Source organism: Hibiscus syriacus, unplaced genomic scaffold, assembly GCF_006381635.1.
Source record: "Hibiscus syriacus cultivar Baekdansim isolate YM2019G1 unplaced genomic scaffold, ASM638163v2 tig00110890_pilon, whole genome shotgun sequence".
NCBI classification, from domain to species: Eukaryota; Viridiplantae; Streptophyta; class Magnoliopsida; order Malvales; family Malvaceae; genus Hibiscus; species Hibiscus syriacus.
In genome coordinates, this window is record NW_024062900.1 from 8,377,704 (window position 1) to 8,403,349 (window position 25,646).

Genomic DNA, 25,646 nt, shown 5'->3' on the forward strand with positions numbered 1-25,646 from the left:
AATCCCTGAGCCACGCCGTCCGGCCGCAGTAGCTTGCGCCGCCACCACTATTTGGAGCGCCATCGACCAAGGATCAAAACCCCCATCACCCCTTGTCATGATACAGTGGCAATCACCATGAATCGACGTTTGAACCGCTTGATGGAAACCAAACCACTGCCTCGATTTACACCGATTACATCCCCGTTGAGTTACACCAACCTCACCAACGAACTCCCCGTTCCGTCGCGGTTCAGACCTAGTAGGCGGTGTCCCCTGTCGTTATTTTTTTCTCCGGTCGTCGGTGGTAATAAACTCATATCGCTCTATTATTTATTTTTAATTGGTTTTAGTTGATTATTGATGATGTATAGGATGATTATGGATAGTGTTAAAACATGGAGTGCTCGACCGTCCAATCGGAACTCCATTGTCGCCGTACGCGCCTCAACGCGCCGCTGTATGAGCGTGGGGATTGTTCTAGTTTAGGGAAGATTCCAGAATCGGGTCGACCCACCTATCCGACCCGCCTGGTTCGGTCCAATCACTGAGTCACTTTGACCAAAAAGTAAACTTTTTCGGAAAGGTCTCATTTTATATTTTTCGAAGTCTAGAGTCCAAATCCGAAGTCCGTTTTACCAAATTTACACTCGATAAGTTATTTTTCAGAGATTTACTTTTGGATTCAATATGGTTTTTAAATTAAGTCAAGTTTCTGACGTAAATTTGGTTGCTTTGTATCCGAGGAATTATTAGACGTTGAATTTAAGTTTGAGGGCTCTCGAATAAAGTTTTAAATGGTCGATCGATATGACACGAAATCTTAGGTAATACACACTAGTAGAAAAACCCCTTTAATGACGCACATTGTGCGTCATCTATGGGTACGGATGACACACATTTGTTTGTCGTTGAAGCCACCGACATGAATTTAAGATGAAGCGCAACTGTACATCATAAATTTATGACGCGCATTTATGACGCTTATTGCGCGTCATTGAAGCCCCCGTCATAAATGAAGACGACACACATTTGTGTATCATAAATTTATGACACGCATTTATGACTTACATTGTGTGTCATTGAAGCAAACGTCATTAGAAAAGATAACACACATTCGTGTTTCGTGATTGTACGTCATAATTATTATATATATATATATATAATATATATAATATATTGTAGATTGAAAATAATCAAACTAATCACATTTAATGCTCATAATACTAATATATATATTATATATAAGTAATCCATTTGCATACAATAGATTAACATTAAGTTATCAAAAATATTGTAATCATATGTCGATACAAAATATCATGACATAATAAAGTTTTCCACATAAGATACCCATTCTTTGCGAATATCAAACATGTTGACGTTGTGGGAGATGCAACTCCTCTAGCTTCTTCTGCAATTTTGAAGTTGCTTCTTCAGAGTCGAGAACTCTTGAAACAGGCTGCGAATAAGAATTGGCTTCAACTGAACTAGTAGGAACATCAGATGCACCAGCTGTTCCCGAACCCTTCCCAAAATTAGAGTTGATCACCTTTGGTTTCCACTTTTATTGAACCAACTGCTGATGACATATAGGAATTAATACTTTGCATATATTAATCAAGCATCAACTATCTTCAGGTGAGAACATAAAGTAGTCCAAACATTTGTAAAGAGAAAACATTTTCATTTATGGTTATCAAGTCATCACTCATCACTAAATAATATGAAAAGAACGAAAAATCAAGAAAATTTGTGGTAAAGGTATCTTAAGCTTTAAAATCTTTACTTTTCATTTCTCACAGTTACACTGTTATTTAAGGGATACTTTAAAAGCTTCAATATGTCTTATTCATCATAAAATCCCATTTTTCTCCATTTAGCATCCAACAAGAAAGTGAAAGTAACAATTGCATCATCTAGAACTATTGAATCTATAAGACAAAAAACTCGACAATCATTTTTTGACCTTTTATCACCACAAGAGAGTTCTTATTGATCCTCATTATTCCACCTTCAGCAGTTTACTTGTATCCTTTTTCATCTAGAGTACTTGAAAAAATCAAATTTCTCTTTTAAGTCTAGTACGTGTCTCACATTATCCACGAGAGGCATTATTACCCAATATAGTTGTTCCTTTAGACATTGATTCATATATCGAAAACTAGTCCCGATTGTGACATGCTTAACACGTGTAATTAGAATCAAGAATTCACTCATTACTTACAACAGGATCTATCAATAGAAGTAACTAACAATAAGTTTACCATCAATGTAATCTTCCACTACGTTAAATTCACAAGGTGATAACTAGAAGTCTAGAATAGCATCCAACTATAAGTTTTTTAGCAGAAATAAAAAGAGCTTGACAATTCTTATTAATATGAATAGACAAGATGTTATCATAGCTGAATTTCCAATAATATCATCCTACTTCAAGTTAGTTGTATGACTAATGTGTATGTATGATATGACAGATATGTATCAGAAAAATTTACTTACATTCTTATTGACCAACACTTCAAGTCCGTTCTCGACTATCTCTTTCATGAACTTACAAACATAATATCCACACTCGGTACCTCCCGACTGACGGGGACACTATAAACAGTTTACAATAAATGATTAGTCAAATGAAAGCTGTAATTTAAATAAGGAATGATCGATCGAAGTCCTCACCAAAACATTGATGCAATTGAGGCTAACCCTTTTGTTAGATCCACTTTGAGCAGTGTACAATTTCATTGCCCTATAAAAATTGATGAAATATATCAAAGAATATACTATAATGTTTCGATAACTGTGGGTGATACTGGAATACATAGGCTATTGGTACTCCTGCTACAAAATAGATGATAGACAATAACTAGATCTTAACACCTAAACAATAATAAGGAAAACACAACATAATCACAATGTTATATTAAGAAGAAAAACAAGACATAGAAGCATATAACTAAATTAACCTTCCCCTTTGATCCATGCTGTAGTAACGGCTATGATGTTCCACAGAAGGCATAGAACCAATCCTGCATAGAATCACCATCAATCACTGAATTGTCTCCAATCCATGGCTTTACACCAAAGCCATTTTCAACTAAAGAGTTAACAAAATAAAAGCATGGTACAAAAAATTACCTAATGCAATTTAGTATGGTACAAATGAAGGCATGATACCTAGATGTACCATGCATAGAATACTAAAAAGGAAAATATAGGAAAAACTTAAATGCCTAAAAAATGTCAAAAATGCAACATACTGCAATCTTTGTAGATGAATTCAAATTTCATTGGCAATATCATGATGAATGATTAGAAACAATGGTGGCCAATTTTTCTCTTCCACAATAATTCCAGCTAGAAAGCAGAGAAGTGAAATTGTAGTTCATGACAGAAATTAAGTTTTGACCATAAAAATAAATAAAATAAGGTCAAAAATTTTGAAAAAAAGTATAGAGTAATCTAGACCAAATATTGAAGCTGAGAACAAAACGAAATGTGATCACTGAGACTAGTTAAATAAAGGAAAATGAAAGGTACCTCTTGCTAGTGCCTATTCTTTCTGCCTGACTTCCTGCAAGGAGTAAGCTGACCAATGAAATTGTAGGGATGCTATAATCTTTCATGTTATTTATTTGAGAAATAAATGTGCAAGAATATGGCCTTGTAGCTTAAAACCATCCGAATGACTTAGTACACTAAAATAGATCGAGAAACACATGATATTCCATCAACAGCCTAATAAAGTATCCTAACAGTATTTTATGATACTAGGATAATGAGATTATTGAGATAAAGTTTTGCTTTCATTACATCAAATTCTAAATAGGTCAATGATACATCTTTGGAAAAGAAATGAGAGAGAAAAAAGCAAATCTATGATTCAGTAGATCACAAATGAATTCAATGTTGTAAAATCTATTATACAACATGCTTGTTCCTGCTTTTTCAGTTCTGCTTCCTTAGCCTGGACTTTCTTGTTTAAATCCTACATTTAAACAGTAAACCAGGAAAGTGAGATTCAGGGCTTAACCGAATAATGTAAATGAAATTTAGAGGCATTTTTTTGCTAAGCTGATTATGTGATCCTCCTGAAGTTGTATCAAGAGGAATATCAATTATTGCCCCGTGGTCATAACTGAAACCGGCATGTTCCAGAGGTAGCGGTGAAAGTCTTGAGTTTGAGGCAGGTGGAACACTTGTAGTACTCTGAAAATTATTGACAATACGCATTCAAGAAGCAGGTAATATAAGCAACTATTCCAGTATACAGTTATTGATAAGTGATATTAAAAAGCAATATTAGAGATGACCAAATCAAAACAAATATAGCAAGGAAACTATTTTTTCAGGACTAAGTCATCCTAAACCTTGGTTAAAATGAAACCTCATTCCTAAACGTCTCTCAGGTCCAGAGTTATAACTACTAATTTTGCATTCACTAATAGATCTGGCATTTCAGTATATGAGGGATTTAAAAGGGTTGTTAGCACAGTATGACCTCAATAAAAACCACAATCTTTGCCCATCATTCTAGCAGGTTCCTCGCTATAAAGTGATGCATGTTCTCTAGCACTTTCTCGTTTCTGAACAACAACCTCATCACAAGTTTCACCTTAGAATTGGAATTTAAGGTATTAAATGAACTGCATTTCAATAAGCTCCCTGTAACAATGAGAACAGTATGTCAATGTTAAAATTAACATAGAGAAAATTTTAGATAAGATAACAAAATTAATTTTACTTACCCTTTGGTGTTTGCAGCCGTGGACCAGAAGTCAAAGAGCGTACAACTTCCTGCATATCATTACCAGAATGGTTGCCAAGAGAAATTTGCGGTGATGGCCTCACTTTCCCCTTGTCTAAGTTCTTAAATGAACTCCCTCGAGACAAAGAAGATACTCCGTTGGGGCTCAATGATCTTGGTGATCCATCAACAACCTGTCTTTTTGGAGCTGAAGGACCCTCTAGATTTTCAATATGTCTCTTACTTAAGATACATGTACTTGAGATAAGTTTATTTTCCATTTTCCCTTCAGCATCCAAACCTTGAAAATTTAATCGCAACAGAATGTCAGCACATGATCTTGTCTGGGTGTCATTTTTATTATATGCTTGAAAACTAACCTTGCTTTTGGTTTTTCAGTTTCCTCAGCCAGCTTGAATTCTTCACAGAGCCAATCACCTTCAGAAACGTTCCGAAGCATTTCTCGCATACAGTAACTGATCAATAGCATTAATAACATAAAACTCACCAATTTTATCCAGTGGGTTCTCGCTATTGCCCTCAATATCTTCTTCTAAATTGGGATGGATTTTGGGAGAAATCTCGGATCTGCCTCCAACGGCACTCTTGCTGCTTCCAGGATGTGAAGATGGAATTTGGATCATAGTTGAACTACCACTAGAACCTTCGTTCTTCATAGAAGGAACTGAAAAGTCTAGCTTCTGGGAAGAGGGCACCTTTCCAGATCCTAAACTACAAACTGACACTGAACTATGAGATGAATTATTACAGTCTAAATCCTTGTTACAATAAATAAAATATATATTTCCATCACCGACTCTACCAGCACATGAAATACTATCAACACGGCATTCAATAACTTTAGAAGACGATCTTGCAGTTGCTTTACTTTCAATATTTTCAGACAAAATAGAAATCAACAAAACCTCAAATATTGGAATAGAGAACGAGGAATACATGTGGAAACCCTTGAATTTTGACTCCCTCTTCTGCGATGAATGGCTAAACCAGTGGGAGATTGCAAAGAGAAAAGGGAAAAAGAGAAAAATAGGGAAGCAAGCGGCATGAGGGAAGGAGCGGGAAAAGATGAAAATAATAGATGGGGGAAAAATTAAAATATGACTTTTAAAGATGACACACAATTAAAACTGTACTCCATGTTTTTACAAAATTTTTTTGATTATGACTATTAAATATGACACACATTATTGTAGGTCATAAATCGTTCAGATTTTAAAAATACATGACATTTTTTTAATGACACACATTTTTTGTAAGTCATAAATTAGCGTGTGTCATCGTTCGTGTGTCATTAAAGGTATATTTTCTTGTAGTGACATTACAACCTGTTTCATGCTTTATGGAACATGTTAGTATTGATTTCTGCGTGGATAATTATAATTGGTCATATGTATGTTGTGATTATTTCCTAAACTCGATCCGAATACTATAAAATGTCGGTAACTAGATAGAACTTATATGGCTTGCTTAAGAAAGTGGAAAATCAATCAGAAATAATAATAATAAGCTCAGTGATTCAATAATGAATAAATTAACTTTAAGATCCATAAATTTTGATTAATTTCTTTTAAGGTTAAATACCGAGAATATTTGGATAATATATTACCTAAAATAGCCCTAAGGAAAAAAATTAAGAAAATACCCTTGTACTGAAAAAGGACAAAGACTTTCCCTAGTGGTGAAATTAACTTCCAGAGAGAAAATGAGCAAAGTAATCTGAACTTTAATGGAGTTGGAATAATTTCAAGCCTAAGTTACCCGAAGTAATGCCACTGACGGAATTGAATGAAATTACGATAATACCCTTAAAGAGTAAAAAGTAATATGTATGACTATGATAATGGGGACGACCTGAGAGCTCATATATTGATTCACTTGAACCTTAGAATCATCGATTTAAATTTTGGATCTATATTTTATTTATAGAAATGCCCTAAAGTGTAAATGACCAAAATGCCCCGAAAGTGTAAAATGACCTAAAGTATTTCCAAGACCTGGAATGACTAATGCCCTCAACCTCCGAAATGAATAAATCAACCTTGAATACCTATATGAATATATTATTTGACCAAGTTAAATGGAATGGAAGTACTACATGTATTCAAATTTACGAAAATGACCTAATTACTCAGGAACTCCTAAGCGACCAGGATAGATTTGAATAGTAATTTAATTAAGTACCCCGATGACCTTGAATTAAGTGAATAACTTGGATAAGTCTGGAAACACCGCTGATCTTATATGATGTATTGTCCCTATGGGTGGTGAACCACGAATTATAGTACATTGATAATTTTTAATATTGTTGCAATGTGGAAATGAAATAAAGGCCATTGAAATATATGCTTGTCTCTTTAAGATATATTCAGTGATGATTCTGAAGGTGATCTTTGGATAAGAATTATTGGTACTAAAGAGTGAATACCCTGGAAGGGCAACAAATGGACCGGACGACATGCATTAGTTCTGGGAGTTATTCAACTTGAGTTATTTCAATAATCAGATAGATCAACACAAATTGTAAATGTCATGAACCTTTATTTCTCCCTTATCATCTCAAATCACTCCGATCATAACTGATCACATAAGTAACTATGATGCAAAGGATCTTGAATACCCCATTTGATTCAATTAGACTTAAAACACTGAGAATTAAATTCATAATCCTGAATACCTTTGATTGTTGAGTAATCGAATCACTCAAGTCATACTTGAAATATTAAGAAACTCTGATATAAAAATATTATGAATACCATCCTAATCACCAAGTAGCTCTTAAGAATATATGGATCCTCTAGGGTGTTCCACATGTACTACATGACTGTTTTATATGTTTTGAAATGAGTTTTAACGAAATTATTGATTTACTGGTTTATAAACCATGGCAACATAGTATATATTCTCTGATTTCAGTTTTCACCGAAAAATATGAATTGTTCCTGATTTATGGAATCATGGAAATTTACTGAGCTATAAACTATGGTTTCCTGTTTCATTGGTTATTACTTGAACTGTTTTATTGTGACATTAACTAGGTAGACTAGAGTATAGATGTACAGCTCTAATAAAGCTGGTAAATCCTTACGGACCTAAGGTGATCTTTGGGTTGGCTATCAGGTCCCAAGGCACTCCCTTGGGTTAATCATGGGACTACTTATGGTGTACAGGTGGAGATCAGTTATACGGTTTATTTCATTATCGTGGTTATGAAGTATAACTGGATCACGATCCAAATATTACGGGTTACGGTTAAAATTGATTTCTACTGGATTTTTATATGGGTAGGATTCTAGAGTATAGAGGTACAGCTCTGATCCAGCTGATAAATCCTTACAGACCTAAGGATACCCTTGGGTAGGTCTATAGGCCCTAAGTCATTCCCTTAGGTTGGTTTCCTTTGATGTGTGCTTAGGGTAAGCCCTTACGGATGCAGTTCTGGGGAACTGCATAACGGTGTTTAGTTGGAGGGTTCTACTATGGTTTTGAAAATATGTTTTAAACAATTACTATTTTAAAAAGATTTATATCTTTTCACTGGTTTTGGTTGGAACACACTAGACATCCTATTCGATCTCTTGAAAACTTGATACTATGAATGTTTCCTATGAACTGAGATCTTTATGGCTTCTACTCAATGAACTATCAGTGGAACCCCAGCTTATTCCGAAAACATGTATATGTTTCATTCAATAAGGAAATTTTATTGTTCTATATTTATTTGCATGTCTTGTAGCATCAACTAGTAGTATTGTATTACTGAAGTTTCCAAAGCTCACTCTGTTACTCACCATTTCAGGTTAAAATAATCATACCAGTGTAGCTATAGACTTCAGTAGGGGAGTTTTGTTAACGTTGCTTGCGGATTACAGTGCAGGTGATTAGGGGCATGTAGGTTGTATTTGTTATATATACGAGTCTGAAAATATGTTTTATTTTTTAATACTGATAAATTTTACTTTTGTATTATAAATTAACTTTATGATTTTACATGTTTTAACAAAAAGTTTAATTTTTTCTGAGATTTTTAGGGTGGGTTGCTCTGGTGGCTCTAATGTGACACCCCGAGTCGGATCGGGTCACCCCCATCGGTCTGAGGGGTTACATTTACCCAAATTTCTCTCTTTTAGATACTTTTTGGATAGGCGACCCGTACCTGGCACTTGGAGGATTGACACATTAGTACAATGACTTTTTGTTGTAATGTTTTATCTTTCGAATTCTATTTAATCTGGGTGACATGTGCCTATGTTTTGAAAATACTACTTTTGTTACTGATGCTAGATTTGCCTCAATATTGATTTCGAAATATTTTATTTTTACGACTTTAATTTACTGAATTTAAACTTTGATGCTATTAATTATATTTTTAAAGATGTTTAATTATATTTCGAATTTTAATTTATCGAAGAATGTCTTTGGAAAATTTTTATTGTAATCTGCTAGATTTGGTCGTAACGCATATGTCGGGTCTAGGAGGTTACAATTTTTTGTATCAGAGCTTTCAGTTGTTAAAACCTTAGACTGTGAGTGGGTTCAAACTAAAAGTACGGTTTAAAATGTTTTACAAAATAAGTCACGAAGGCCAAGTCACCAAGTTTTTACAAGTTTAACTGTGTACAAGACTACAAGTGCCAATTTAATCTTAGGTTTTATCTTTCTGTAGTGAACCTCAAGATCCTCCAAGATAAGTGCTAGACATGGTCGTCGACCTGGATGGGGGTGAGGTTGAGCGATTAGGTTTACGAACCCTATAGATGAGATAGGTATAAATCCCCTACCTCCGGTAGGTAATTCTGTTCCTACAACACCGATGGATCTGCCCCTTGGTATAGGTTTGACGACTCTAGTTAGAGGGGCGACCATTTCTGAGACCGAGCCTGCTAGAGTAGTGCTAGATGAGAATCTCGGTAGACATATTCTTCAGTTGATTTAGAGAGTGGTTCGAACTGCTGGCGTTGTACCCGAGGTTCCTATTTCTCATACTGTGATTGCTAATGGATTTAGGAACTTTTAAGGCCCTACTGCTAGAGCTACAACTGAGGCCAAGGATTGGCTCTGCGATACTGAGCGATGCATGGATCAGCTAGGATTAGACACATAGTGACGTTCCATGTTGGACGAAAATGCCCATACCTGGTGGGAGTCTGTTGTGAGCAGTGTTTCGGTCGATAGAATGACTTGGGATTTCTTTAAAGAGAGTTTTAGGAGTCGCTTTCTAGGATAGCGTTATCAAGCTCAGAGACGACAATAGTTTTAGGATCTGGTTCAGGGATATATGATTGTTTCTGAGTGCGAGATAGAGTTCTTAAAATTTTTGAAGTATGGTTCCAGTTTGGTACCTATCGATAGGGATAGGTGTCGAAAGTTTTCTCAGGGGCATAGATACGAGCTGCACTATCAGGTAGTTGCCCACCAGGATGAGGTATTTGATGTTGTGGTAGGGAGAGAAAAGGGCGCTGAAAAAGTCGAGGCTTCCACCAATGATAGAGATAGGGTAGATCAAGATCGCTCTAGGAGGTCTTCCGGTCAGTCTGAGCCTTCTGTATGCTTTGATAAGAGGATTCGTACTGCTGCTCATCATAGGAGTCATTATGGTTTGAGACTTGCGTCACCTACACTTCCGTCAGTTAGTTGAGGTGATTCTTCAAGTTTCACCCCGATACCGAGTTGCTAACACTGTGGAAATCAACACGGGGGAGAGTGTCATAAGAAATTGAGTACCTATTATCGTTTTGGATCCAGTAAGCATTTTCTGAGGAATTGTCCTTATCTAGCCTCTGTCGATCAGACCCCCACTCAGACTCCTACACGTTCATAGGCTTCTGTTCAGACCCCCGCTAGGAGTCGCAGTCAGAATAGGACTTCTGGATCTGTATCTAGAATCAACAGTAGAGCTCGATCATAGAGTAGAGGACCAACTGTTTCTGAGGCTCGAAAGTCTGCCCTTGCATATGCTACTCGACGTTCTGGTGATCGAGATGAGTCAGGGACTTCTACAGGTATATTGTTTATTGTTATTTCTATTTCATACTATGTATCTCTAACAACGCCCTTCTAATACCCGAGTTTTGTATCTTGAGACCCCTCATACTTTTTATTTAAGGCACCGAGACCCTTGTTTCCGCTCTAAATTTAACAAGTTTCTCTGTTATTGTCAATAGAATAATTTGCCTTTGTTCTCTGAAAGATCTATTAAAGATTTAGGTTTTGTTTCCTGTCTAACTCTGGTGAATTTCGAGGACGAAATTCTTTCAAGGGGAGGGGAATTGTCACACCCCAAAATTTATTTGAAATTTATTTAAAATTAATTAATTGTTTTTTGGAATAAACTGTAAAAATATTTTCAAAATATTTGAGCTAAATTTAAAAGTTTGGAAAGTTTAAGAATCAACCTCGTAATTTACCCATAACTCATCTGACAGCAAAATAAAAAAACAAGTGAGATAGGGGGTTGGCCTGGCTCGAACCCAAGATCTAGGGTATGGTCGGCCATGCCCCTACTAACCAGTCTAGACCCTTTTTTATTTAAAATAATAAATTATATATTTTATTCATTTTATTTTCGAGTTTTAAATCACCCAAATCAGAAACCCCCCGTGCTTCAACCCCATTCCCCCTAAATTATAACCTACCAGCTGTCGCCTCTCCTCCGCAATTTGCACCAATCTGGCCGCCAATACCGTGCTTTTTCGTACCGGTCGAACCAATATCCTCTGGCGAACCCAACCCAACCCAACCCAACTGTTAGCAACCTGAATCGGCTTCCGGTTGGCCTATTTCGAGAGTAAACCGCTGTGACCACATCGTTCATTTTTCTTCGATTTAATTCGTTGTGCTCGTCGACTCGCTTCACCGCCACTACAACCGGACTCCTTGTCATCGTGCGCTTAAAATTCAATCGAAGCTATCGTCCATCATTGTCAATTTCCATATCGCCGATGTGGGTAAGTTTAGGGTATATTTTGGTTAATTTTTATTTAAGTTTTCGCATGATTTTGGCTGATTTATGGTTAGATATCGAATGTAATTGGTTGATTGAGGTTGTGGGAGTAATCAACTGCCAACTAAACCCATTTTTATTGGTTCATGTGCCATCACACGCCGTCGGGTGCTCGTGGGGCTTACTCCAAGCTTTGGTTCTTCTAGAATCGATCCAAATGGACCAAACCAAGTCAACCCAAACTGATATGAGTCAACCCGAACCAGTCTGACCCGTTGACTTTGACTCGACCCGTTCACTTTGACCTGATCCATTGACTTTGACTAGAGTTGGCCGTTAACTTTGACTTTGACCAAAAAGTCAAATTTTCCAAAAAGTCATATTTTATGTTTTTCGACGTCCTGAGTCCGAATCCGAAGTCCGTTTTGCCAAATTCAAATCCGAAAGCCTCCGAATTGACTATTAAACTCGAATATGCATTAAATTAAGTAATTATTTTAGTGCATCAATTTTAACTTAAGGGTCAATGACTAATTAATGTTACGGTATATTTAAGGTACTTGCGGATCTCCTGATCGTTCGCCTGCTCGACCCGGTTCCTCCCAATCTGCTCGTCCACGAGAACTCGTGAATACTCGTTCTTTTTCAGCAGAAGAGCGTAACAGAGCCGGTGCTTGTTAGATCTTTCAGATTGATACTTTTTGCGAGGTGTGTTCCTTGTGTGACATATACCTGTTTTAAATATCTGCTTGAAAAATCATGTGCACGTGACTGTTTTATCTGCTTTGCAATATGACTGTCTATTTGAATTGGTTTCATATGATTTGTCTGATTTAAAGCCTAGTTTTCGATTTACTAAAGTTTAAGCATGATTGTCTGATTCATGTTCTTTGATTCATGTTTTTATTGATAAATAAATATGTATAAATTTTGATTCCCTGCTACCACTGATTACTTTATGAAAACTATTTTTCTCTGGGGTACACTAGGATCTGGTATGAAGTCTCTGCAGGTTCAGCTTGGTCAAATAGGTAATTCCTCATATAGGTTCAGACCGATCGAGCTGGTAATTCCTTATAGACCTAAGGCAACTCTTGGGTTGGCTCCTAGGCCTAATACGCCTAGTGGTAAGACCTTATGAACCCTAAGATACTCCCTTAGGGTGGCTCCTCTGCTATGTGCATTGGGTAAGTCCTTATGGGCCTAAGGGCACTCCCCTCAGGTGGGCACCTACGCTTCGGCTAGGGTAAGACCTTATGGACCAAAGGTGCTCCCTTAGGTTGGAACCTACGCCCGTTGGGCCTAGGGTAAGTCCTTATGGATGCAGTTATGGGGAACTGCATATGGTGTTCGGTTGGAGGGCGATTTTGAATATTTAAACTAAAAATTTTACTGATGTTTTTAATATTTGAAACTGAACTGATTTTGAAACCTCTATCGACGTTCCATGACATTATTGATGAACTGGTTTTGAAATCTAAATTGTATGTTTATTTCTGCACTGTTGGAACACAATGAGCTCCCTAGCTCACTCCCCCAAATTTCTCTCTTTCAGATACCTTTTGGATAGGCGACCCATGCCTGGCACTTGGAGGATCGACACATTAGTACAATGACTTTTTGTTGTAATGTTTTATCTTCCTAATTGCATTTAATTTGGGTGACATGTGTCTATGTTTTGAAAATACTACTTTTGTTACTGATGTTAGATTTGCCTCAATATTGATTTTGAAATATTTTATTTTTACGACTTAAATTTACTAAATTTAAACTTTGATGCTATTAATTATATTTTTAAAGATGTTTAATTACAATTTGGATTTTAATTTATCAAAGAATGTCTTTGGAAAATTTTATCGTAATCCACTAGATATGGTCATAACGCATAGGTCGGGTCTAGGGGTTACAACGATCGTCAACCATGGTGAAACCAAAGTCCCTGTTGATTATGTTCTTGAGCTCTAACGAAACATTACGAAAGAAATATATTGTAGTTTTCTCCATAGTAATTTTATGCCCCGAGACTATGCAAAAATGATCAAGGACGTTACGAATGACATCAAGTTGCTCTATTGAAGCTTCAGCAGAGAGAATCATGTCATCAGAAAAGAGCAAGTGTGAAATATCAGGGCCGTGCTTATCAGTACGAAACGGTTTCCAACGATTCCTATTAATCTCAAACTGAATTGGTTGTGCTGGCCTCTCCATACATAAAACCAATATATACGGAGATAATTGGTCACCTTGTCGAATACCACGCGTTGGATAAAACACCTCTGTCATAGACCCATTCCAAAGAATCTAAGTTGAGACCAAAGAGATGCACTGCATGATAAGACCACGAAGGCTGTTTGGTATACCAATATCCATCAAAGTATCATTAATAAAATTCCAGTCTAATCCATTGTACGCTTTCTCAAGGTTAATTTTAATTGTCATCCGACCACGTTTGCATGTTGTTCATCTCATAGAATGGATTTGATCCTGGGTGATAATGATGTTATCTGTAATACATCGGCCTGGGACAAATTTGGTTTGATTATCAGAAATCCATTTGGATAAAAAATGATTTCAGACAATTCATAATAATTTTAGTAATTTCTTTGTACAAAACAATGCAGATACTAATTGGACGAAATTGATGTATCGCTTCAAGTGTGGGCACTTTTGGTAAGAGAACCAATAGTGTACGATTAATAGAAGTGGGAATTCGACCCTCAGTAAATATCTTCTTCAAAAGAGAACAAACAGAACCACCCACGATTCCCCAGTTTCACTGATAAAAATACTACATGGAGGCCATCAACACCTGGAGCTTTGAAGGCTTCCATGCTGATGATAACCGCTTGAATTTCCTTATTCGAAACCGTTTGTCATAAAACATTAACCATGTGACTCCCCACTCTCAGAAAGCACCCACACCCTCTTAGTTGTTGTTCGCAATTCCTTGACGGATAAACAAATTTTTAAAGAAGGATTGGGCTAGGTCCTTAAGATCCTCTTGATCCGTAGTCATAGAACCATCTGCCCTTTTTAAAGAGTGCACTATGTTCCTACGCCGGCGAGCAAGAGCAGAGGCATAAAAGAAGGATGTGTTGCGATCACCCTTAATAATCCACTAGGAACAAGTCTTTTGTCTCCACAAGCTCTCTTCTTGATCCAATATCACCTCAAGTTCATAGGTTAACTACCCAGCCTCGCAAGTGATTCCAAATTCGTATGTTGCATCGCCCTATCCACACCATGAATACGAACGATTGATCTTTTATTCCTCTTGCCTATATGTCCAAAAGTTTCAGAATTCCACGCCGCAACTTGGTTTCTAAAAGAACTAATATTCACTTCAATGTCTACATCCTGGTTCCAAACTGAACAAAGAAAATCATTAAACTCATGGTGCTCCTGCCAAGCCACCAAGAAGCGAAAAAGACGATAAATGTTGCCAAAATTGTCATGAAACAGCTTACGAATAATGGGTCTATGATCCAAACCCAGACAATCCAAATGAAATACCCGAGAATCCTCAAAATTAGTGCACCAAGAATTATTAGCTAACCGACGATCAAGTCTGTGATGAAGATTACCTTTGGTCCATGTGAAATCCGGACCAACAAAACCAAGATCTAATAGGCCTGTAGAGTGAATAAAATTAGGGAAAGGACGAATACCATTGAAATAAACATTCGAACCGCCATACACTCATTTGCATTTAGAATCACATTGAAATTGCCACCAAGGGCCCAAGGTATGTTCTCACCGGATTAAGGGTCTCAAGTTGATTCCAAAGCTGATTTCGTTTACTACCATTAGGATTCGCATAAACATTAGTAAAATGAACCCAATTTTTAATCTCCTAACTCCAAATTTAAGCATGAATAAATGATTAGAGATGGGAGTAACCACAAGAGTAACCGGCTCATTCTAAAGGAGTCATATGCCACCACAAAACCCTGAGCATCCACACGGTACGAGTGCCATAAACCAAGTTCATAAATTACTCTACCCGTCTTACTACCACCTAGAGGAGGTTCCATGAGAGTCACAACATTCGGCTTATACTCACGAACAAACGACTAAAAATATCTAATAAATGACAAGCTAGTAGCTCCTTGATAGTTCCAACTCATCAGACAAATCATTAAAACCAATCAGAAGAGGAAACAACACTTACTATTGAGCTTAGTACCCTATGAATCTCCAACCCCTTTATCAATCACCATATCTGAACGTCCCGTAACATTTCCATACACATCTTTGATGTTAGAGGAGCTAGTTTGATTCATAGAACGATATTCCCTTCTCGCTTTCATAGATAACTGATACGCAACATTTTGCGTCCAGGTAGTAATATTCGTTTTGTTATTCGTCAGATACTCAATCGATTTATTGTTCCTTATTTCTTTGAAGGTATTTTTCCTTTTCTAGTTTTTCCATGGCCTCACGGGATTTTGAGATTTTAATACCATGATTGTTCTTTACACCCATGTTCGATTCTTTAGTTGCTAAAGCAGTATGCTTACCACCATTAGTTTTTGTGGCATGTTCGACCATTTCCACTTGTTGCCCAACCATTTTCGGAACCACATCCACGTGACCTACACTATTTTTAGATGATTTATTTGCTTTTCTGGATTCGACGCAAGATAGGCTGCTGAAGGGTTCACCAATCGTTTCAGCATGTCTTGGTTTGATTGAATCGGCTGCACCACTTCGCCTTTTTACGAGTTTGGACATTAATCACATTTTCACCCTCAAGCTTTTCCTCGCTCGCTAATTCAGATTCATTCCTAGCCTCTTCCAAGGCAGCAAACCGAGACCATGTAGAAACACTTTCGTTAACCCGGGTGTTCGATTTCTGTCTGTTTTGTTCAGTTCTTTTCATGCAATTTTCGAGCACCATCCAGGGACCATAGAGCCCTTATTCCAAAATAGCATTCTCTTTAGGGGCAGTTTGATTATCATTACCAATCTGCTCACTAGTCACATTATGATCTTAACATTTCATGCATTGCTCTTTAACATGACCATACACTCCACAATGAAAGCATATTTGGTGTAATTCCTCATATTCAATTTTTCGCTTAACACCATCGATTCCAATACAGGGAATAAGTGGTTTATTCAGATCGACTAAAACCGCAAGTCTCGCGAAATTGCCCCTCTCCCCCACTTGTATATTGTAGTCAATTTTAACCACATCGCCCACCATTGTAGCAATCAGACGAAATAGAGCCTTAGTGTAATATCTGTAAGGTAGCCCAGGTAAACGAATCCAAATGATAACCTGATATGAATACTTCTCAACAGTGGAAAAGTTTCGAGACCATGGTTGAACAGTGAGATAACTCTCATATATAGTCCATGGCCCTTCTGTTAGTACTTTGATATAGTCCCTTTCATCCGCAAACTTAACCAGAAAATAGTTATTGTCTAGATCTGTCAAGTGTACCTCACCAACTGGTTTCCAAACCGCATTAATGCGGTTCAACAAAGCCTTATAACCAATCATCCTACCAAGCAAACGAACAATTATGACATTCTTCATATTTCAATCGATTTGTTCATGTACTTTTTCAGAGAATTTAATTTTTGAAAAGTCACCAGGGCGATCAATAATATAATCATCTTCGAGAACAATCACTTCATCGTTGTTTATGCCACAGCCACTATTTAACGTTTTCAGTGAAGTAGGTGAGTCAGCCACCATGCTCGCATAGGTAGTCTTGCCAATGTTGATTCCATGGATTCGCATGTTAGGAATATCAGTCTGCTGTATTCCAGAATCATCACATTCATTCCTAGCAGCACTTCCTCTAACGGACTCCACTTCCATAACTTCAGTCTCACGCTCCTCCAAAACGCTGTTAGTTTGCTCCTCACCATCACCCTTGTTGTTTTTCACTTTCTTCTGAACTCGCTGATCAACAACAAGAACCGGAGAACCAGACCTTTCTAGAGAGGTTTGCAGATTGAACCGCGATATACCCATCCGACGGACAGCCACCAGGGTATTGGAGAGAATGGGCAGCACGCTAGGGTTTTCGTTTGACATGTTTTTAAAATTGAAGATTTTGATAAAGTTTAAACACTCGAAGAATAAAAAAAGAACGGATGACACTCCTACTTTCATTAAAATTTAATCTCTAGTTTAGATAAATTAAAAGGATATAATTTATAATTTAAACTCCATTCTTATTTTGTAATAAAATTAAGATAAGCCAAAAGAATGTAATATAACAATTTAAACTCTCTATCTTCTTTTATTTATTAAGATGACCGCAACTATATAAAAAGATTAAGAGAAAAAGAGACGTCTCTCAAATTTTCTCTTTCTTTATGAGTTGGTAAACTCTTAATTTTTTTAATTATCAATTTTAGTATTTTTATGTATTATGTTTTATTTATTTATTTATGAATCGTATGAATTGACCAATCTAATATTTTTTAAATCTTTATATTACTAATTAAAATATTATAATTTGTAATTATGGACAAGTTTTGGTATAAATAGTAAAATGTCTTGGTCAGATATCTTTTCATTATTAAATTTCAATTTAAAATTTTAATTATTTTCTTTTTATTAACTTTTTTAATTTAATTAGCGTTATATAAATTCTTCTCTTTTATTTTTCTTATTTATTTCATAAAATCAATATAACATTACTCTCTATGGATTTGTCACTGCAATTAAAGTTATATTTAACAAAAAAAAATATTTTTGAAGGGCTCGAAAATCTATCATATCGGAAAGTTCTAACAACAAAATATATCCATATAATATATAAAATTCTAATAATTATAAATATTAATAAATAATAAAATATTTATATAAAAATTTACTCCATTAGACACCAGGTTTGATCCTTAATAGTTTAAAAAGAAAAAGGGAATTTGGTTTGATATTGGAGAGTCTTCGTATATATTTGATTTTTGAAAAACAGTACATGCCGTTACCGAAATGAACACAATAACGGCGACGCGACAAGAGAACGTGGACCATTTTCACAAACTACACCGTTTTGGTGGTCGCTATTGTTTAATGTTTACTCAACCCCGACACTTTCCTTCGCTCTTTTATAGTCTCTATGCATCCTCAATCCTCTCAATGTTAAAATTTTCAATTTCTTCTTCCCACAAATGATTCTTTTAATTTTTCCCCCATTAAATAAGTAGTGTACTATTAAGTATTGATCGTATCGTTCCCTTCTTCGTTTATAAATTTCAGGTGATTTGATTTATAAAAGAATTAACTGACCCTATTCCATGTGTAATGGGATAAGAGGAGGTACCTTCAACGCCAGATCGAGACGTGAGAGACTTCTGACAAGAGCTAGATTGGATCTACTCGTTACAATCCGAGTTTGCAAGAATTCTCAAGTAAAAATTTATTTAATTGTTATTCGTTATGGTTTTCTGTTTTTTTTTTCTTTTTCTGTTTATTGAAGGATTTATGCTGTTTGGTTGTGACTGCAAAAATCGCTGAGATGATAATAAACGAGAATAGATAATGGTTTGATCTATCTATGGAAATTCAAATCAAGTCGATATCCCTCTATTTGTCTTTTTTTCTTTTATAATAGTATAATTTCTTTTGGGATGTAAATATGGGCCTGATGGAATAATTATTGATAATTCTATTTCTATGTAAGAGAGAACAAGTGGGGGGAATTCCTTGGTTTGATTCTTCTTTTTTTTAAGTAAAGGCGTTGTTGATGATGAGAGAAAATGGATATCCATTTTTAGATTTTTATATGTTGTTATTTGATTGGTGATTGAATTTTTAAAGTTTGAAGCAATCATTTTCTTCCACCTTATTTGGTTGCTGTTGACTTGTTTAGTTTAAAGCTTTCTGTAAAAGTCTTTTGCTGAATCTACAAGTTGTACTATATGGTTTTCTGTTTTTTTCTTTTTCTTTTTCTGTTTATTGAAGGATTTATGCTGTTTGGTTGTGGCTGCAAAAATCGCTGAGATGATAATAAACGAGAATAGATAATGGTTTGATCTATCTATGGAAATTCAAATCAAGTCGATATCCCTCTATTTGTCTTTTTTTCTTTTTATAATAGTATAATTTCTTTTGGGATGTAAATATGGGCCTGATGGAATAATTATTGATAATTCTATTTCTATGTAAGAGAGAACAAGTGGGGGGAATTCCTTGGTTTGATTCTTCTTTTTTTAAGTAAAGGTGTTGTTGATGATGAGAGAAAATGGATATCCATTTTTAGATTTGTATCTGTTGTTATTTGATTGGTGATTGAATTTTTAAAGTTTGAAGCAATCATTTTCTTCCACCTTATTTGGTTGCTGTTGACTTGCTTAGTTTAAAGCTTTCTGTAAAAGTCTTTTGCTGAATCTACAAGTTGTACTATATGATTGCCGATTGGTCCTCATCCACACTTTTATGTTACAGTCTGCGGCATACTGGATAGATGTGCTATGCAGATATCACGTACAGCTCTTCTGCAAAGAAGAGTTTTGGATGGGGCTATTTATGGAAGGAGCTGCTCCCACAAGGTTTCTCTGTCTTTGGTTTTTCTTTTGTGGGGACTTCTCTTTCTCTTCAGCTTGCGGCTTTGTCATGGTGATGTTCATATAGGTAGTTCTTCGTTTTCATCTTCAACTTAACTGTCATGTTCTCCTAACCGGAATTGTTATTGTTCTGATTCTGTCTGTCTTTGCAGTCAGCCTTGTATTAGATCTCTTGCTCAGTTGGATTGTATACCTCCACCTCTGCTTCTTACATAATTATTGTGCATCCATCGAGCCATTCTTTAATGTTTTGTGGCTCATGATTAGGCAGCTATTAATCTTAGATTACAGTTTACTTGATTCGAAGGTGCAATCCATCCCCGCTACTCTTTATATTATTTGAAGCTTGTTATTATTCTTTGGATCAGCAGGGTCATTTCTTATGCCACTTCCCCCCTTCTTTTGGTTAAATAATTATGGTAAAAATCTGACAGGAGTAGTTGGGGTGCAAGTCATCTGAAGAATTTCATTAAGTTTATTTATTAAAGTATCAGTTTGGTGAGAATGGAGTATATGTGAAAAAGTTGTAAATAAGACTGGCTTTACATCTTTAACTAATTGCAGTTAAACAGAAAAATTCAAAAAAAAAAAATGCAAGGAAGTTGATAATATTGTGATACTATTCCACTAAACTAGAGCAGTGTGTGAGATATCTAATCAATATTTATAAAGAGGATAAAGCTGAAACTAGTTTCATGTCATTCAGGATGTATGAAACAACTGATCCTTTGAAGGGGGAAGAATAAGAAGTGTTAGCATGGTTCCCTTTCTATTGTTCTTTTTGTCCCATGTTGCCTCTTCAGAGCATTTTAGCATCAATTCTATTCTTCCTTGTTTATGCTAAATAAAGTCATCGATGCTAGTTCTCTCCTCCTTTAGGTTTCAATTTCTTTGTAAATTTAGTGGAACTTCAGACCATCAAGTTGAAATATCTATGCTAGTTCTTTTGTTTGAATTTGATTGTCACTTTTATACCTGTATACTAATCTGTCTGTAGTGAGTTTTCGACTCCTTTTAAAGTTATGGAAAAATGTTGCAGTTTTCTTAATCTATATCTCAAATCTGTTTTATACTTTTATTTTGGAATGGAAATAATTCATCTTTGTCTTGGAACTTTGCTAATTTATCAATGTTTCATCTCTCTGATTCCTTAAATTTCTCATCATTTTGTTGGCATGGTTGAAATTTGGAAAAGATTGTAGTACTGACTTTTTTAGTATCTTTCATATCTCTATTACTTGCGTCTCCTGGATTACGTTTGTTACTGATGTCTTCATAGTTGTTCATCCATTTACTGTTCAAGTTATTCATGTAATACTTTCTAAGAGTGCGAATTATTATTTCCATAAAATTTGAAAATTTGGGTCTTATTTATGTACTGTTTGGATAATCTTTAATTGCCGGAAATCATTTGCATGTCTTCTTACTATCAATTCTGTCATTTTAAATATAGGTGGGTCTGTAGTCCTTGGCTTATCAACAAGGGATGAAGCTAGGATGGGACACAATGAACATTCTGATTCTCCTGGTCAATGTTTGGTGGAGGAATTTGGCTCTATCTCTTCTCATGATGGTTTTTGTTCAAATGGTGCTGAGACCACAGATCTTCATACCGATTCACCTGCAAGTGATGAAACTAGCAAAAACGATTTCTCTACTCATGAGAAACTTGATGCTGGTAACTCTGTTGCGGATATAAAATCTGAAAATAGCTTTCCAAAGTCTGATAGACTGTCCCATGCTGTGCCTCTTGGTCTTGATGAATTCAAAAGCCGAGCATTCATTTCTAAAAGTAAATCCGGTACTGGTCAGGCAGGAGTAATACATAGGTTGGAGCCTGGGGGTAAAGAATACAACTATGCCTCAGCTTCAAAAGGGGCAAAGGTCCTGGCATATAATAAGGAAGCAAAGGGTGCCTCTAATATCTTAGGCAGAGATGAGGACAAATACCTCCGGAATCCCTGTTCTGCAGAAGAGAAATTTGTGGTTATAGAACTTTCAGAAGAAACTTTAGTAGACACCATTCAAATAGAAAATTTTGAACATTACGCCTCTAATTTGAAACAATTTGAATTGCTTGGGAGTTTGATTTTTCCAACAGATGTTTGGACTAATCTGGGGAACTTTACTGCTGCCAATGTGAAGCTTGCTCAGAGATTTGTTCTTCAGGAACCAAAATGGGTTAGGTATCTGAAGTTAAACTTTCTGAGCCACTATGGTTATGAATTTTATTGTACACTGAGTGTTATTGAAGTTTATGGAGTAGATGCAGTGGAAAGAATGCTGGAGGATTTGATCTCTGTTCAGGATAATCTCTATGCACCTGAGGATGGAGTCCTTGCTCAGAAGCAAATGGCATCACAAGCAGAGTCCAGTCATCGCGATGATATCCATCAAATTTCACAAAAGGAAATGGGATCTAAGCCTTCAGTGGAGAACTCAAATGTGCAGTTTGATGCTACAAGTAATGTTGTTCCCAATTCAGTTGAAGAAATTCATCCTCAACAAGTTGGCAGAGTACCTGGAGTCGGTGTTCTAAAAATTTTGATGCAGAAAGTTCGAGCACTAGACTTAGGTTTATCTGTTTTGGAGCGGTATTTAGAAGAGTTGAATTCCAGGTATAGCAATATCTTCAAAGAATTCGACCAAGATATAGGAGAAAAAGATAAACTGCTTGAGAGAATTAAAGCAAATATAAAAGCTCTTCTTGACAACCAGAATATCATTGTATGTGAAACTCTATGTTGGTGCAATTATATTTTTTTCTTTTTTTTTTCCTCTTTTTTGAATCAGGTGTATTTTCACTGTAATCATTTTGTTTCTTTTTTCTTTTATCAGGTTCAAGATGTTGCTGATTTTGCTTCCTGGAAATCTCTGGTTTCTGTACAGCTGAATGCTTTAGTCAGAGATAATGGGGATCTCAGGTCAGTTCTATCCCTTAATGATTAATTTGCTCAAATTTTATTTTTTAATTTTGTAATAAGCCTGTGGTATGAATTTACAGTTTAAAATTATCCCAAAATGAGCTGCACATGGTTTACTTAAGTACTAGTTTTAGGATAATGTGCGAACATAAATTTGTTTTCCTCTAATCGAAAACAATTAAGGTGAATTAAAATGACCAAAACCAATAAAAACTTTTATCGGCTATGCATTCTCTTTTTGTAGCTTTTGACATTCTTCTGCATTCTAAATTTGCAATATTCTACAAAAATATATTTGAAATACTGAAACAAATTTTCAATATTTAGAAACAATTTTCTTTTTACTTTTGAATGGTTAACATACATAAACCAAAGTCAAACCAAGTATGATGGTTGGTTTGCTTGTTTCTTTGTTCTTTTGGGTGTGAAACAATTGCACTATGTTTGCTAGAAAGGAGGGAAAATGGAGTGAAGGAAAAAAGATGACGAAAAAATGGTGAAGGGTCCTTCATCGTATTTGGCAAGAATATAGAGGGAAAGAAAGAGATTTGGGGTAAAGTTGTAATTAAAATTGTTAAGAAATAAGTTTTTTCCTCTTACATTTGAAAGCATTGAATCTGGAGGGAAGAGAAAGGTACCAATCCACTCATTTTCCTTCCTTCTATTTTCCTCTTAATAAATGACAGAACTGTTGGAAAGAAACTAATAGGCTTCGCTCGGTAAGACGGAAAGATAAGAATGAGAACATTTAATAAAAACCAATTCATTCTTGAAGTTGATGAAAGCTATTAAGGATGCATCTTCTTGTATTTATGCAATATGCACATGCATCTTGTATTTATGATTGCATAGCATTGTATCCCATATTTGTATGCATATCATATGAAAGAAGGCAGTATGCCTAGGATGTAAAACTACGAGTCGAGTCAACATCCATGCAAACATTCCATAGGGCTGATTGAATGATATCTGTAATGGTTTTTATTACTGATTAAAGTACGTACATTTTGAAAAACTGTGGGTCCATGAAAGCTCTTTTGCGGGATTTATTTACATCTGGCTGATGATAACCGGCAATAATTTTCAGGTGGAAAGTTGAAAAAGTTTTGGAGAGACAGACATCAATGGAGAATAAGGTCATCACAGTATTTGTTGTAACCTTAATTTTCGGATTGTTTGCTATTGCGAGGCTATTGGTTGATATGTTGTTGAGCATTTTCAAGTCATTTACTAGTGTTCAAAGAACGGGGAAGCCATGGAAATTTTGGTCTTGTAGCTCTTCCTGGCTCTTCTTGCTATGTAGTTGTAGCATAATCATTTTTATATTATCAATTTAAGTAAATATGTTTTATGGTTGCATTTACATTTGGGAATTTGGAATGGATTGCTTTGTTTTTCTTGTTTATCCTAACGCATGCCTGTGCTTTGTAACCAGGGTTTATTTGAGAATTTTATATATCAGTGTTGAATTGATTCTAATTTGTGATGTTTTATTTTGGAAAATTATTCCCAATATGGTTTCAAGCCAATCAGCCCCAACAAGCATCAAGTCCACCTGGCCCTCACTGCATACGGCGTCAAAGCACTGAATGAGGGGTTTAAAAATAACAAAATAAACTACATCTGTGGTCCATTATGCTTTTGTTTTGTTTGATTTTGGTCACCTGTTCAAAGAAAAATTGGTTTTGATCCCTTATGTTATTGATTTATTATATTTTTGTCCCCTAGTCGTTAACTCTCGTTATCCCAGTAACATAAGTCTGGCTTGGTAATTAAAAGAACGTCACGTAAGTGACCCAGTTGTAATACACGTGATCTTGGGATAATTTTGACTGTCATTAAGTTCTCTAAATGTCATTTATCTGTCAGTAAGTTTAAGGGACTTAATTAACTTGTAAAAAGGGAACAATTAAGGAGTGTTTATTTTCATTTGATTCATTTAATCAAAATCAAAAGTAAATGGAAGTCATTTTCTCCCTAGTGAAAAATGAAAGGGTTCTTTTTTCTTTTTCTATGTTTTTGGGGTGATATTTGGCAGACTTAAGATCAACTTCAACCTTCTTTAATACTTCCTACTTCTCCTTTTTTCCAATTTTATCATCATTTTGTGAGTAAGAGAAGACTCAATGTGCTCATCCAGAGTGAGGATATTTAGGTTCTTCATTTCAATAATTTACAATTGTCATGATTTTAGTAAATTTTGAATACTCTTTCTCATCTTTTCTCATTTGAAAATGATTCTTTATAATCAATGAAAGTATTAACTATAATGGTGAATCTACCATACAGTATCTCGACATCTTCATCCAACTTTATCTTAAAGATTTTATAATAGAGAGTGTAATGATCAATTTTTATTTCTCTTACCCCAATAGCTCTCTCATGAGTAACTTAAAGTTCTCACGAATCTCTTCGGCATTGGAATATGAAAAGACTTTTCTATATTCATTTGAATCAAGTGCATAAAATAGAATATGTATAGCCTTTACACTAAGATGAAACT

General features: G+C 35.6%; 2 protein-coding genes and 1 pseudogene across 3 annotated transcripts; 1 reads left to right on the forward strand and 2 right to left on the reverse strand.

Moving 5' to 3' along the window:
• Positions 1-1,348: 1,348 nt before the first annotated feature.
• Positions 1,349-4,212, reverse strand: LOC120144687 (annotated as a pseudogene).
• Positions 4,213-16,680: 12,468 nt separating this feature from the next.
• Positions 16,681-17,232, reverse strand: LOC120144689. The gene has a single exon (XM_039158701.1). It carries the CDS (start codon positions 17,230-17,232, stop codon positions 16,681-16,683), a length of 552 nt encoding a protein of 183 aa, XP_039014632.1.
• Positions 17,233-18,822: 1,590 nt separating this feature from the next.
• Positions 18,823-24,494, forward strand: LOC120144465 (SUN domain-containing protein 4-like). 2 transcript variants are annotated; one of them, XM_039158502.1, is made up of 5 exons: positions 18,823-18,912; positions 20,101-20,286; positions 21,673-22,946; positions 23,058-23,143; positions 24,231-24,494. In XM_039158502.1, exons 2-5 carry the CDS (start codon positions 20,127-20,129, stop codon positions 24,478-24,480), a joined length of 1,770 nt encoding a protein of 589 aa, XP_039014433.1. In that variant the 5' UTR covers positions 18,823-18,912; positions 20,101-20,126; the 3' UTR covers positions 24,481-24,494. The 2 variants fall into 2 exon arrangements, with proteins under 2 accessions (XP_039014433.1, XP_039014434.1); XM_039158503.1 differs by lacking the exon at positions 18,823-18,912 and adding an exon at positions 18,957-19,064.
• Positions 24,495-25,646: the final 1,152 nt, after the last annotated feature.